The sequence below is a fragment of the Lepisosteus oculatus genome, chromosome 13, assembly GCF_040954835.1.
Source record: "Lepisosteus oculatus isolate fLepOcu1 chromosome 13, fLepOcu1.hap2, whole genome shotgun sequence".
Classification (NCBI taxonomy): Eukaryota; Metazoa; Chordata; class Actinopteri; order Semionotiformes; family Lepisosteidae; genus Lepisosteus; species Lepisosteus oculatus.
In genome coordinates, this window is record NC_090708.1 from 19234892 (window position 1) to 19250241 (window position 15350).

Genomic DNA, 15350 nt, shown 5'->3' on the forward strand with positions numbered 1-15350 from the left:
GTCTTACAGTTATGAACTTCAGCTGAATACCTACAGTTATGAACTTAAGGTGGGAAACGAACAGAAAACTCAACAGATTTTAGGGCTCTACACAGATCTTTGCAGAAAGGCAACAAATGTGCTGTTTCATTTCCTGGATTCAATCCCCGTCTGGAAAGCCTCTTGTGTGAAGTTAATGTGGGTTTTGTCCCTATGTGCTTGAGTCCAGTGACCTGGCTTCCTGTCCCGGATGCAGTCCAAACTTATGACTTTTGTGTCCAGAACAGGTTCTGTGCTGCTGCAATCCTAACCAGAAACACATGGCTTTTGGGTTTTAAGATATTTAGTTCCTCTTAGGAGGTCCCCTCATAGTTATTGCCAATATAGTTATTGTCTCCTTATAAACATTCAAAAATGTGTTTTGATGAAAATTAACCAAGGCCTCTCTTATGTATTTTAATATAAGCAGATTATTTTTCTAAAAAAAGAGATGTGCTCAGCCTATGTCAATTAAATGGGTTCACTTGAAGCCTCAAAACACAAAAACGCACCACCTGAAGTTTTTGCATTATGTCAAAGGAAAGGGAGAATTCAGGAAGTCGAAGAGTCCAATTTCTCCCAGTCCTGCTACGAGCTTAAACGCATGACTCACGATTCCTCGGGCTGCTCGTGGTCGAAGTCCTGGCTGTGCCGGCCATGGAGGGGACGCCTCTGGTCACGCTGCCTCTGCTCGAAGTTTTCTCCGGAGACATCATAGCTCTCGAACCTGCACAAAGACCGCAGGGAGCTGGTCAGGACCGGTCAGGACAGGGGACTCACTCAGCCACCACTAATCGCTAATCAGCACTCAGACTCCTTCGTTTAAAGAGCTGCAGCACGTCACCAGAAAATATAAGAAGGTACTTATATCTGCAATTAAAAAGCTTTTTGAAAATGTTACAGGAAAATAAAAAATAATTTGGTATTTCGAACGCAGTTTTATTTTTACGATTTCATGCTTTGGGGGGGGTGGGGTGGGAGTCAAAAGACATACTGGTAGGTTAACACGGTTCTGGGAAGATTGGCCTTGGTGTGAGTGAGTGTCTGTGTGTCTGCCCTACGATGGATTGGCGCCCTGTGTGGGGTTTACCCTGCCTTGTACCCGTTGCTCCCCTGTGACCCTGAACTGGAAGGGGTTAGGAAGCAGATGGAGAGATGGACGGACATGGCAACCATGCTAGGGCCATGAACAAGTGTGAAACAAGAAGGAAACAGATGTGGATGAGGCTCCTCAGAGCTCCTGCAACTGCTCACAGCAGTCCCAGCAACGCACCGGTCTTCTCTTCTCCCCCTGAAGCGGGCGTCATCGCCATCCCGGGGGAGGAACCTCTCCTCCGACGTCCGACGGCCCTCCCAGTTCCCAGAGGGGCCCCCTCTGCCATGGGCCCGGCTGTCCCCCTCACGGAATTCCTGGTTCTGGCCGCGCTGCTGCTGCTGCTGCTGCTGTTGTTGCTGTTGCTGTTGTTGCTGCTGCTGCCTCCAGCCGTCCTCCCCCCTGGGGTGGAACCGGTCCTCTGGGCCCTCAAAGTCCGGAGGAGCGCCTCGGAGCCCGTCTCGGGAGTCCCCCCAGAAAGGCCCCCCTCTTTCTAAAGCTTGGTCTGGAACTCCGGCACCCTGCCGCTCCAGAGGGGGACCCATGTGGTGGTTGGGGGGCCCGCGGGAGTCTCCTGACAACGAGACGGAAGCGGATGAGTGACCTGTCCGCCAGCGTCTCGGACGTTAACCTCTACAGTGAGAAGCTGGGCGCCACTGCTCCCCAACTGCAGCTGGAGAACTAAGCATAGGGACCCCACCTACAGCTACTGCCATTAAACCAGCCCTGTGTCACAGACACAGAGTATGAGCTCCTTAAAACCTCGAATCATAACGCTCAGTTTACAATACTGCTTAACAAAAGCAGACAATACACTGTGCAAAGAATCACAAACTATAAAGATTCTTGTCTCCCCATCTCTTTAATATTTTCCCCTACTATTTTCAATTATTTGCTGTTGTTTGGCATGCTGACCTACATCTGGGACCTAAACATTCTTTAGAAAAGTTTCTTTTTGCATGGAACTTCAGAAACTTGACTGTTATGCTCTGTATTCAGGGGTGATCTGGGTGTTTTAGCCTTTTGCTGCTCTCTTACTTTGTCTTATCTATAATACTCATATTTGTTTTTGGAGTTTAATGGGGTAGAAGGAGACTTTCTTGTAGTTTTCGTAAGTTTCCATTTTCCTCTTACACTAACGAGAAATAGTGATTGTACTGTTATTTGTGCTAAATGGCTTATAGATGGTCTGAGTCAAAGCCCAAACGCAAGTGATTGTGATTTGTGATTTGAGTCCTACAAATCTGCCATCAGGGGATATGCTCAAGCAGAAGGCCTCATAAAAAGGGAAAAGGCTAACCCTACATTTAAAACATTTAGCATCTTAAATCCCTATTGCACCCTATGTGGCATAATACAGTTCATTCTAATAAAGGTGGAAAATCCCAAAGAGAACACCTTGGTGGCTGATTTTGTTAAAAGAGCATCCACTGAAAAAGGCACTTCCAAACTCAATTGCACTACTAGGCCAGGAGAGGTTAGTTCCACTCCATTCCAAAGCCACTCCATTTGTCTCCATAACCATTTATAATCATCTTGGCCTTTCATAAGACAAAAGACAACAATGGAGAATAAGATACACCAAATGGACTGAAGATTGCAAACTCCTAGACAAATGGATTCTCTCAGTGGGAAGCAATGCAATTGAAATTGGCTTGAACAGCAAGAGACAGACTTCCATCACCGTCCCTCGCTGGGACAAGATCCCCAGATCACAGCCTTGTTGAAAACAGGGAGACCCACTGGAATACACAGATCGCCACAGTCCACCACCCTCATCACGGCCTGGGAGAAATTGAACCCCTGGGGGTGGATCTGGGCTGTAAATGTTTCAAAGACCTGGAGTACAGTCGACTCACAACTTATGCTGTGGTTAGGGATTTTGAGTAGCGCGTAAAACCAGATTCGCTTTTGGTCAAATTTTACCCTATAACTGTTACATAACCCCCTACTAACCCCAGGCATTAATACAAGATATAAAATATCAGTAGAAAAAAAGGTAATGAAAGTATTTAAGATGACTATAGGCTCACTAACTTGCTCTCATAGGAATGCTTAACACATTTTTCCGAGAATAAAGCATTTTTCCCTACAAAAAACGGCGGCTGCGTAAGTTGAGAGCACGCAAGTTGTGAGTCTTCTGTACATGCCATGTCCTGTTCTTGCTGACCTTGCTGCTTGCAGAGGTCCAATGTGGTATTTGGGTCGCAGTATTGGCCGGCGAGCACATGAAAACAGGAAAAGTCTTCCCCCTGTGCACTGTGTGGAGTGATTACTTTGTGATCACAACCCTGGTTGCCTGAAACAGCAACACAGAACCCGCATGGGGGGGGTTTGCCAGTTTTGGAAGGGCCCACTGTGCACTTCCATAAGAGCTGCCTCAGCCAGACCCCCAGAAGCAACCCGGAACCACAAAACAGGGGACCATAAACTATGGACGTACGATAGTCCGCCATTGGAAGACACCCCTTGTCATGTGGAGCCACGGACCCCCACACTGAGCAGTGCAGCACCATTTCCCAGCTGTGCCTCCCCTCAATCAACATCATAGCCACAAACCGAACACCTCCTTTCTTTGAACCCCCAGAAACCCCTTGTGGATCAAGACCCACAACACTCCAGGGTTCTGTCCCATCCAGTCTCAAAAGCTCTGGGAGCGAGCGAAGAGGCAAAGTGGAGAGCTACATTGTTAACACAGCCTTGGTGATTGAACAGAGTTGTGTTGGACTGTTGATTTCATGTCAGTGGATCATTATCCTTCAGCATCACAAGAAACAGCCCACTCCATCTTAAAAAAAACCCACTGGAACAGAAAACGTGAATTGGGTCACATCTTGTCTCAGAACTGATCACATTTAACACAAATATTCTGAAATGTGAATTAACGCAGCCAAAGCACTTTTTGACACCCGGCTGGATGGACAAAAGGCCTGGAGTGTTGACCTTCGACACAGAGGCGCCTTGAGGTACCCACTCCCTGGGGGTACCTGGGAGTCCCGGGGTGCCAGGCCCTGGATGCCAGTGATCACCCATTCCTTGGTGGGGCTGGAACATCATCACACTTTGGACAGGGCTGGGTGCTCTGACCATGTGGCCAGGGCAAGGACCCAGCAGCCCATCACCTGTCAATCAAACAGACCACTGCAGCGTCACTCCCTGCACACCTTCCCTTCCAGCCTCCCTAAGAACCTGGGCCACCTGCAACTTAAGGAGGATGGCCAGAGTGGGGAACGCTGGAAGAGAGAGCGCGATTTGACATGAGGAATCATGTTTTCTTCAGGTGACTGCCATGCCCATTCACTAACCCTGCCCACAGCGGACTGCCCAGCCTGGGCACCTCGTGGAGGCACTAAGACAGGGTGGAGGCCATACCTGACTCAGGGACCTTCTTAAGAAGAGAGTGTGAAATCATAGGATAAGGAAAACAACCACAGAGGAAGATGTGAACAGGTGATAGCTGTGCCTACCAAATATCTACTTCTGGATGTATTATGGTCTTAATGTGCAGCATAAGCATACACTTGCCTACAGTCTCAACCCATTACTGTCCGGAATGACACACATGTAAGAGTGGGAAGACTTCAACAAGTCCTACTACCTTTCCCATTGGGGCCCGGCCCTTGTTGCACCATCCCAGACATCAATGGAGGCGGCCCTTGATTCTGTGCTCCCTAAAAAACAAAACATCAAATTTACTCTTTCTTGTCCCTGAGGAGGGTTTCAGAGTAACTGAGCAACACATTTAAAGTAAAAACACGATAGTGCCCCGTGGGCAATACTAGTCTTAGGCTGCCAGTGCAAATCTGTGTCATTACATATTTCAGGTGAAGCAGGTATACAAGACCTTTACAAATATAACTGAGATCCTGACACCTTGGATACACGAATACACTTCAAAACAAGTGAACCTTTGAATACATTTCAAAATGTGTTATTAGGCAGTTGGTTCTGGAGTTACAGTCCAAGACTAAAACCTTGAAGTGGTTAGCGCTCACCTGGTTGAACTGTCCTCTGGGACCCTCACCCAGCAGAGGTGATTTGCCCTGCTGCATGAACGGCGGGAGGCCTTGAATGGTCCCTGGTCCATGCATGTTCCCTGGAGGTCCTGGTATGTTGCCGTGCATGTTTCCTGGAGGCCCCTGCATGTTCCCCTGAGGCCCTTGCATGTTCCCTGGGGGGCCCTGCATGTTTCCAGGGCCATGCATGTTTCCTAGAGGTCCGTGCATATTTCCTGGTCCTTGAATGTTGCCTGGCCCTTGAATGTTGCCAGGTGCATGCATGTTGCCAGGATGTCCTTGCATATTACCAGGATGCCCATGCATGTTCCCAGGAGGCCCCTGCAAGTTTGCCATTCCATGCATGTTTCCCATTCCCTGCATATTGCCATGTCCTCTGGGTTGGTTCTGTTGACCCTGGGGACCATGCATTGGTGGCCCCATCAAAGCCCCTTGCATGGGGGACCCTTGGTGACCCATCATATTTCCCTGTGGTGAAGGACCCCGCATGTCTTGGGGTCCCATCATACCTCCCTGCGAAGGAAGCCCTTGATTGTCTCTGGGCCCCAATCCACGAGGTGGGGGGCCCATCATATTGCCCGGTGGACCCTGCATTCCCCCCGAGGGTGGTCCTGGCATCCCTCTGGATCCTTGAAGCATTCCGGGAGGACCATGCATGCCCTTGTTGCCCTGCATCCCAGGAGGCCCCTGAGGCCCTACTGGCCCATGAGGACCCGGGTGCCTCTGCATGCCCTGGGGCCCATGCATATCCTGGGGCCCCATGAAACCCTGTGGGCCAGGGGGGCCCTGGTGAAGCTGAGGTCCAGGGGGGCCCATCTGGCCCTGGGGAATGAATGGACCTTGTGGGCCTCCAGGACCCATGGGAGCCATGTTGGGGGTCATCTGCTGTGGAGCGAGAGGCTGCTGGAACCCTTGGTGGGGTGGGGGCAGGGGGCCCTGGTTGGCAAAGGGCTGCATCGCCCCTTGCTGGGATCCTGGAGGGGCAGCTCCCTGGTCTGACTGCTTCTGAGCTAAACGCTCAATCTTGAGTTGCTGGAGTGAGAGAAAATATGAAAAATTCAGACAGGCCTATAAAACCCTCGAGCCTATATAATAAAGCAATTTCCGTATGTATCCTTATCCAAACATGCTTGAAAGAGCCAAAAGAACCTATCAAGACAAGGACTAATTAATTAACTGTGATGACTTACAGGTCTGCTCAGCTGAGGGCTGGTCCAGGTTAGAAGCAATTGCAAAGTACCACCTCCCAGATGGTATTTTCCATAGTGAAGCAGCAAAAGGGGGGGGGGTCTAGATTTTGCAGGAAATTAATACAACAGTGCTGGCCTCACGATTACCGAGAGCAAGACCTGGTCTTCCCAAGGAATCGGGACACGACACCCTGGACTCAGGGAGACCCCCTCTCACCTCCAGCAGCAGCGGATTGGTGTACTGCAAGGCTGCCATCTCCTGCTCTATCTCCGCCTGGGTCTTCTTCTTGCCATCGATCTTCTTCTCATCCTTCCTCTCCTTGGGGGGATCCCCGGGCGGCAGAGCAGGCACCTTGTTTTCAGCCCAGGCCTGTGGGAAGAACAGTCGTCATGAAAGAACCTCCTTTCATTTCCATCTAGGGTCCTTCCATCTGTTTTCGCTCTATATACAGTATATGAGCGCCATCAAGCCATTATACAATAATTTGCAAGAAAACAGCAAGTTTTACAAAGGGGCAAAAAAAAATCTCTTACTGTACCATGGGCTACCACCTTTTATTCACCTTTCCCCAATCATCTTTGGAAAAAATGCCCTTCCCTAACATTAATAGACTCCGTCAACCCATTCAAGTATTAAGATATATCAGATCGGTTACAGTCTCTTCATAACTGTATTTGTAGTTTTCATCTCCCCTTCATTCAGTTATTTTAAAGGGGGGAGGATTACATTAATTAAAATTCTTCTTCCAAGGAGGTACCTGCTGGAATTGGGCTGGGATGGGTTTGGCGTAGGGTACTTTTTTTTGCGGGACCTTCTTCTGATCCTTCTGCATGACCTCCTCCATGCCCCAGTCCAGCCCAGGGATAGTCATTTCTGCTTCAGTTACATCCTCTTTACCTGCAGACCGACAAACAATACCCACAGCAGGGTGAATCCTTGCCCACCATAATAAATTCTGCAAGAGTCCTGTCTGCATGAAATCAGCTATTATTCCACCATGTGACAGTACTAAAGAAGGCACACTGTTCTCATCTTCCTGTTATCTGATATTTTACATTTCAAAAGTTACATCTTTGTAAATTAACCTAAAACACTTTCTCAAACAAAACAAATCTATTTTGCAAACTAACACTGAATCAGAGCTATGGAAATAAATCCTTACCACTCTGCTCCTGCTCCATGGCCATTTTCAACTGCTCCGGGATACCCATTCCCGGGATTGCTGCCAGACTGTTGGGCTCAATATCATCTGTAAAAGCACAGAGAGGTCAGAAGAAAAAAATGCCTTAGGATACCATAGGGAAATGATTTTACATTCTATTTAGCATATTCTGTAGTGAGATGATGGCAAGTACAGTTCTAAAGTTCAACAGGGCCATAACTGTGGTGTTTGCTTTCAGCAGTTAGCAGCTGGTTTGCTTACAGATGAGTAAGTACTATGGTATAAAGGCAGCCATTTTAATGACTGTCTGAATTTGTCTACAATTATTCCTGGTACATACCATACTCCACACCATCTTCTGACATTCCAGGTAGAAGGTTCAAGTTGTATCGATCTCTCATCTTGTCTCCAGGACGATTCCTTGTCCAGAACTTGCTGTAAGGGAGCAGTGAGAATGATCATAGCAGCAACTGCCAGTGACGAAAAGCTCAGACAGGAGAGGGAAAGGCACAGATTGACACACACAGAAGAGGTCACGCTCAGCTCGCGCAGGCTCACCTTGTGTGATCATTGGATCCAGAACAAAGAATGTGACCGAGTGGGTGCCAGGCCAAGCTCCAGATCATCCCCTCATGGGCCATTTCCATTCCTCCCACCTCCTTCTCCACTCTGCAACACAGACACAAGGGCTTGTTGCACCAGCTGGTCAACGTGCAACCACCAAGGACAAACATCCCTTCTAAGATGCTTCGCTCTACACATATCCCCGCAGACCTCTTGGCATTGTGTCAGATAGACTGAAAACATTTTTACCAACATAATTTCATTTTTGTTGGTAATTTTAATGTTATTTTTGCACACCAGGGTGCTATCCAGAATCAAACACAGCACTAGCCTCAATTGGTAAGACCCTTCCAAAGAGCTTTTCAGATAAACTTAAGAAGCATGGTTTCAGCGTTCACTGGGAGCAAGCTCTGCAGATGAAGATAGCACCAATGGACTGATCTAGTTCCATCACACTTCACCTTGAGTTGATGTTAATGATGTTAATAGTAAAACCACAAAAATTGGCATTTTGTGATTTGAAAGAACTGTCAGGAACATGTGGAATAAACAACACATTAAACACACCAGACGCTCCTAATCCAGGAAAGACTTTGTAAAGCAAAAGAAATATCAAATTAAATTCTAAAGTCACAGGAAAATAAAGATGACTTGCACTAAACCAATCACTGAGCAAAAACATGATCAATTTCATACGGAAGAACTGCTGGGGAAAATGAAGAGAAGATATTGTGTGTGAAGTCCAAAATGCAATACTGAAGGACACGACAAGAGTGAACAGGTGGCAAAGTTTCTCTTACCCAACATGCCAGAAGAGCAGAGACCCATCAGAGCCACCACTGGCAAACAGACCCTCGTGGATCGGGTGCCAGGCTACAGCTACAGGATAGAAAGAGGAAGAGAAAACAGAGATTCATTACTTTCATCAAGGAGAAAACAGAACATCCTAGAATAATGAGGTGAACTTCATGATTGGCTGACACTGCATCTTTTGGGAAGCATTTAGGGAAGAAACGGTCTTCGTATTCTGGTAAAGCTAATTCTGTAGGTGTGTTTATTGTAATTGTCAAGCTTTTAGCTTTTCAAACACAATTACCTTCACGGATGTTTTAAGAAAATTAGCACAACAATTAGCATAAAATACACCGCTAGGCAGAAATCTATATTCATCACTGGAAGAGGGTTATGCAGTGGAAGCCATTTCAGTTCTACTTTTCTTACACATTCAAGAACACAAAAGTTTAGCTGCTGGTAACCTTATTATTTTTAATCCATACAAAAGTCACGTATAACTTATTGAGAATATTTAACTATTCCACAAAGTAATTCTGCTCAATGAAAACTAAATCTGTAATGTAATGCAAAACATTCAAAAATATAAATGGCTCACTTACATACCTGAAATTAAAATTGAAGAGTTTCGAAACTACAGCCTACACTGTGAATGACAGGTGGATCACGACAGGCTTACAGTTTGCAGGGGCTGACTAACGTAAAATCATTTCTGTTCAGCTTTCCAATGCTGTCATTTGCTGGTTCCATTTGAAGGAATCACATTAGATTGCGCATCAGGAAACAAAAGACAGAGGCAATTTGTGCTGTGTTAGTTTTGCTGCCAGGATGAAAAGACGACTCTCTGTGCCCCACTGCTCTGACCTGTGGCCTCCTTCTTGTGACCCCTGAAGACCTGCAGCTCCTCCTTCAGGTTCCGCACGTCAAACAGCTTGCAGAGGTGGTCGCGTGATGCAGTGAGCAGCCAGTTGCCATTGAGGTTCCACTTCACCTCCATCACTGTGTTTTTGTGGGCGTGTCTGTACGTTAAACAGGGGCAGTGTCAGGAGAGGGTTGCCGCACAGGCACGTGGGTAAACAGCATCACTGTCCACATCCCGTTTCTTTCCCAAACATTTACCTTCTCCCCTTTCTTATCAGCTGTGGGGTTAACTATGTAATACAAGCATCTATATTGTCAAATGTCACAAACTGAAAACTGCTTTCTATTGTAAGACATTCCCATTGTCAGACAAAAGGTAAAAATCTTTAAAGTATCATTTAACTAAGGGAACAGTAGCAAGCACGTTTACTTGAGGGTCATTACTTCGCAGTGTTCAGGTTTCATATCGCCGTTGGCCTCACCCCAGTAAAACACAAAATCAGTTTTATATGAATAGTGTTTTCTCTTTTCTGCCCAAGGGATTGGAACAGCAGATGAACTGGAACCCATACTATAACTTACAGTGTGGCAAGGCTCTGTCCCGTCTTTGGATCCCAGAATTTGATTGGCTGTTGGCTGTCTTTGCTCCCCGAAACGACCAGGCCTTTGGTCGGGTGCCAGTCCACACACTTGACATCAGCACCGTGTCCTACAGAGAGGAACAATGACAGCATTTTGCACAAGGAACAGAGTGAGAAGGTGGGGGTGATGTACAGGGCAGAGTGTAGGCTTATGGGTGCGGCAGTTGTAATCTGTCAAGTAAGAGGGAGTCTGATTTGTATAGGACAAGGAGACACGCTCGGCAGTTCAGTGCAACCAGGTAAACACTGCTGGGCTGAGTGCGGGAACACCTCGGCACATGTAAGGAACCATGTGGTTTTACACTTGCTGAGTTGGTGAAGAATTAACGATTGTAGCTGGGTTTGCGGGTTGGAACACTAAAACATACAGAAAAATAATTAATACTGATAAAAATAATACTCACTCATTATGGTATTAGGGCATTGAGTGGCAACGTGACAGTAAGTGAGGTGAATAAAAAATAATAGAGATCCTAAAAACCAATACAATAGACGCATGGTGTCAATGATGTCTATTTATAGTGTGCAAATCTCCCTCTGTGCCTGAACAAATTATTTATAGAGATGCAGTGACCAGAAATGTGCGGTTAGCTTGACAGACATGACATCCACCACCTCCCCTCGCTAGAACAGTCCGCAGATCTCAGACTGGAATATCTGTCATCAGGTCTCTTCCCATGTGATCATGATGAGTGCAATAGTACACACTGCTGAACTGCACCTCCTGCTGGTTCTGTCAAAGCCTCATGGAAATTCTGTTCTGCTGCTGTTGCTCTTCAAGATTTTACATTTTTTAGTGTGAGATCCTATTTTGTTGGTAGGATTATTTTACAACCCGGGGGCATGGACAAAAAAGTGTTTTGAAGGAAATTAAAATCTGGCTGTGGTGCATGCAGTGAGAATATGAGATTGCACTGAAATCTCTAACATTTAGATTTTGGATCCATTATAAACTAAAACACAACTGCAGAGGAATGAACATGTGTAATGTAAAGAAATTAGAATAAAAAGCTTTTTTACTGCTCAAACAAGTCTACCATAGCTTCCATTTGCTGAAAAATCATTTGAAGATATGAATACTACTGAAACCAAGACTCCCAAATCCTAGGGGAATGACATCTGTTTATGGTCTGATGAATTAGGGTACAATTAGTCAACATCTGTATGTACCCAGGAACTATTCTTACTCAAAACCACAGGGATTATTCCTTGCCAAACTGTCTTTCCCTTTCAGTCTAAAAGTTACTCATGATTTGGTAGAAATTGTGATTGTGTTAAGGAGCAAGTTTTGCACTAGAGATAGTAATTAAATTTTCAAAAATGATTTTCACGTTATTCCATTAAAAAAGAATCTTAGATGTGCTGGGGCATTAACTAACAGAACTAGGCCTGTGTGCTGTTTTACATTAAATTTCAGTCTGATCTTGGGAATAAATGGGTCAAAAGAACTGAGGAAGGCAGTCTATTCCGACAATGTCCAATGTGTTGCTTGAAGCTGCCTAAGTAAACTGTTGGAATCTTCCCAGCAAACAATTTTTGTTAAGCAGTAGACTAAGAATTATTTTTAGAAGCTCTGCAGTTCATAATACACATCTAATATGACCTCAATAACTGCTTTGTTAGAAATGCTAACTGAAAATCTCTAAAATTCAGAAATCTGATTTTAGCAGATATTTTGCGGCAATCATATAATAATACCCCTGATACTAGAGGTGAATAAAATACTGTAGAATTAGGTTAAGTTTTAATTAATGTTGAATACTGCCCTGACCTGCCTCTGAGCCTCCTTTTCTACTGTAGCCCCATAATGACATCTTCTTTTGGTGAAAAGGGGACAGTTTCTAAAACATGTTGTATCAAAATGTTAACTTGGCAGATCTCAAAGTAAAAATTGCGATACAACATTGTTTTCAAGATCTGCACATGCCAACACCCATATATCTAAGGAAGGCAGTACATATTAGCAATAATGAATGTATAACAGAGATCTGTTCCATCAAATCACAGTGGTTGAAGCAAGGGCAATAGGGCAGCCAATAAATCTAATTTATCTTCAAATAATGTGTCTTCAAATTATAGAATATTTATAAGACATTCAAGATGTATGAAAATGTTTGCAAATCATAATATTTTAAGTCACAACTTTGCTCTTGAACATTTTCGTATTCAATATATGATTTTACCTTAAAATGAAATAATACTTCTAATAGTAAAGCACTTTGAGTGGAATGTTCAGAAAAGCACTATATAAGTGTAAGCAATTATTATTAAAGGTAATGTACATTATGTTTTTTTTTGTTCTAAAATCATGTAAGTTTTTTTGAAGAAAATAAATGAACAACAGTACCAAAAAAGAAAATATGCAGTAAAAAAACATATTGGTTGCTGTGAAGAGTCTATTTTTGTAAAATGTGGAACATTAGACCATTGTCCACAATGACTGCATATGAGACCACACTGGAGGACATAAGAGGTCCAAGAGAATTTCTCCTCAAACACAAAACCTGTCAAGCACCTGTGGATGTCCAATGAGGAGAGAGCTGATGCAAACCCCATCTGTAGGTAAACCACAGGATGTGATGCTGTCACAGGAATACAGAGACTGAACAGAACGAGAAGTTTGTGCAAAGTGGTCAAACATGACACTAACTGATAAACTGATTTTTTTTTTGGAGAAGAGGACACAATGCATATTTCTGGATTCGGTCATTTACCAAATAAGGAAAAATATGCCTAAATTATTTAAAATTGTAAATCAATATAGAAGGAAAAGGGTTGATTCACTTTCAACATGCAGACTAATGCTAACAGGCCTTTTTTTATAAGTTACTGAAGTGATAAAGTGCTTTTTTCATTCACACAATATGGCACTGTTTATGTTTGCAGAATATAGCAAGGTCAATGGGAAGGTCAAAATGAAGTTATTTTCCAGAAGTCTATGTACAGTTCTCCTGATAAGAAAAGAGCTGTTATACCATAACTCAATGCACTCTGTCACAGATTCGCCCCATCAGCAAACGTGTGCTGATAAAGGTTTTGAGAAGCTTAACCTATTACTGGAAGCCCAGGGAACAAGGTAGTACTGAGGGTACACCACTGCTCTTCTACAAACAGGGTGCAGGGTATTGGGGAAAAAGAATCACACAAAGAGTCAGTGGGAGAAAGAGCCCAGCAAAACCCACCCAAAACGTGCTCCATCAGATGGAACAACAGAATTGTATCCGACAAGGAAGATAACACACAAAAACACAGCATTCCCAATGTGAAAAACAGTCATTTGAAAAGAAGTGTCATATGTTTCAGGAAATTAAGTGGGGTCCTGCAAAGGTACAAATAATTTCATAAACAGGCGCAAGTGGAGCAAAGAAAAACACCAAATCACCACGAGCATCCAGAAGCAAAGGTGACAAAGATTATAGCTCCGATCATTCTTTGCACAAGAAATCGAAGTGCATGAATTAAACATGATATAGATACTGGGGAGACAAACACAAGGGTCTTCCAAAAAATAATTTGGCCTCCTGAGAAACTGCAAGGTCAAGAGGACTATATAACCTGTTGATGTTACATTTCTTTCATGTTAACGGAGGCCAAGAACAAGGAGTTGCCATTTGTTCAAGTCTATTCTATTAAATTCATATTAATGTTTTTAAAATTGCAGTGTATATCAAACATTCAAACTATCGTTAAACAACATCCCTAGAGAAAAGACACTTTTCATACATTATTTTAAAACACAAAACATTGCATCATTTGAAAATTTCTTGCAGTTCACATTTATAATGACAAAGTATTGTTTTTAACAGTTATTTAAATAGAGTCTACTTCTGGAGTCGGAGACTCCAGCATTTTTATGTTTACAACTCTACATCTTCCATCAGGAATAAGATAATTAATAAAAATCAATTATGAATCAGAGAACTGTGGTTTCAAAGCAAAGGTAATGATCGTGGCGATGATCTGTGTGAAAAACCAAGCTGTAAGTTCTTTGTTTAAGGTGGGATCACAATGTATTGCTTATTACATGGTGTACTCAGATCTTCAGAAGGCCTTTGATAAAGTTCTTTTAGAAGATTTAAGATTTGCACATTACAGGCAGAAGGCATCCGGTGAAATGTGTTTTATTTGAAAGCTAGTCAATAGAAAAAAAGAGTACATAAGGAGTGAATGCTCAGATAGCAATTAGTGGAGTACCACATGGATCTATACTAAGACCAGCAGTAAAAACTAATAAAACAAAATGTGAAATGCTGAGCTTTATAACCTTCATGAGGTTACTCATAAGTCTTAAGCTTAAGCTGACATCATTTCCATCTTCTAGACAAAGTGGGGATACAACAAAAAAGGCAAACAAATGTTAGGATATATATATATAGCTACAAACAGAATTTAAACAAAGAATGTTATGTTAACATCTTACAATGTAATGGTAAGACCACATTTAGAAAAACGTGCGCAAGTTTGGTCTCCACATTTCCAAAAAAACATTTTTTTCTCTGGAATAAGTCCATAGACAAAACCTACCAGATGAATTAGACAGATAAGACTTTATTGATCCCGAAGGGAAATTGAGGTGGACCAATTAAGACCAAATTCCTGGACTCAAAGGAATGTCATCAGCAACAAGCTGAGAGAACTGAACCTTTTTAGCCTTGAACAAAAAAAAAAAAGACTATGAGAGGACCTGGTTCAAGAATTCAGAATCCTTAAGTCTTTGACAACGTGAACCCAATGAACTTCCTCAAGATTAACAGTCCAGGGGACAAAAGTGGATATTATATGGAAATGCATTTAAAACATGGAAAAGAAGGCATTTCTTTACACAAAGGGTTGTAAGCTTGGAACAAACTATCCTGCCATTTTGCTGAAGTGGATACCCTACCGTCTTCCAAGAAACTTTTAAGATCCTCATATCAAACAGCACTAAGGACCAAATGGGCTGGATGAATCAAACTGCCATTTCTTGTTTCTAACGGTTCTTTTGTTCTTAGTTCTTGTGGAGAACAAGGGAC

General features: G+C 43.6%; 1 protein-coding gene across 1 annotated transcript in view; it reads right to left on the reverse strand.

Annotated features, from left to right (window-relative positions):
• Positions 1-15350, reverse strand: part of wdr33 (WD repeat domain 33) — a 48107-nt gene that overhangs the window by 5418 nt on the left and 27339 nt on the right. The window contains exons 8-19 of the mRNA XM_015361590.2: positions 10280-10406; positions 9701-9855; positions 8845-8923; positions 8039-8149; positions 7821-7915; positions 7481-7567; positions 7076-7215; positions 6535-6687; positions 5107-6159; positions 4710-4782; positions 1292-1685; positions 632-745 (exon numbers count right to left, since the gene is read on the reverse strand). Coding sequence (XP_015217076.2) covers positions 632-745; positions 1292-1685; positions 4710-4782; positions 5107-6159; positions 6535-6687; positions 7076-7215; positions 7481-7567; positions 7821-7915; positions 8039-8149; positions 8845-8923; positions 9701-9855; positions 10280-10406 — 2581 coding nt within the window. The remainder of the gene's footprint in view (positions 1-631; positions 746-1291; positions 1686-4709; positions 4783-5106; positions 6160-6534; positions 6688-7075; positions 7216-7480; positions 7568-7820; positions 7916-8038; positions 8150-8844; positions 8924-9700; positions 9856-10279; positions 10407-15350) is intronic.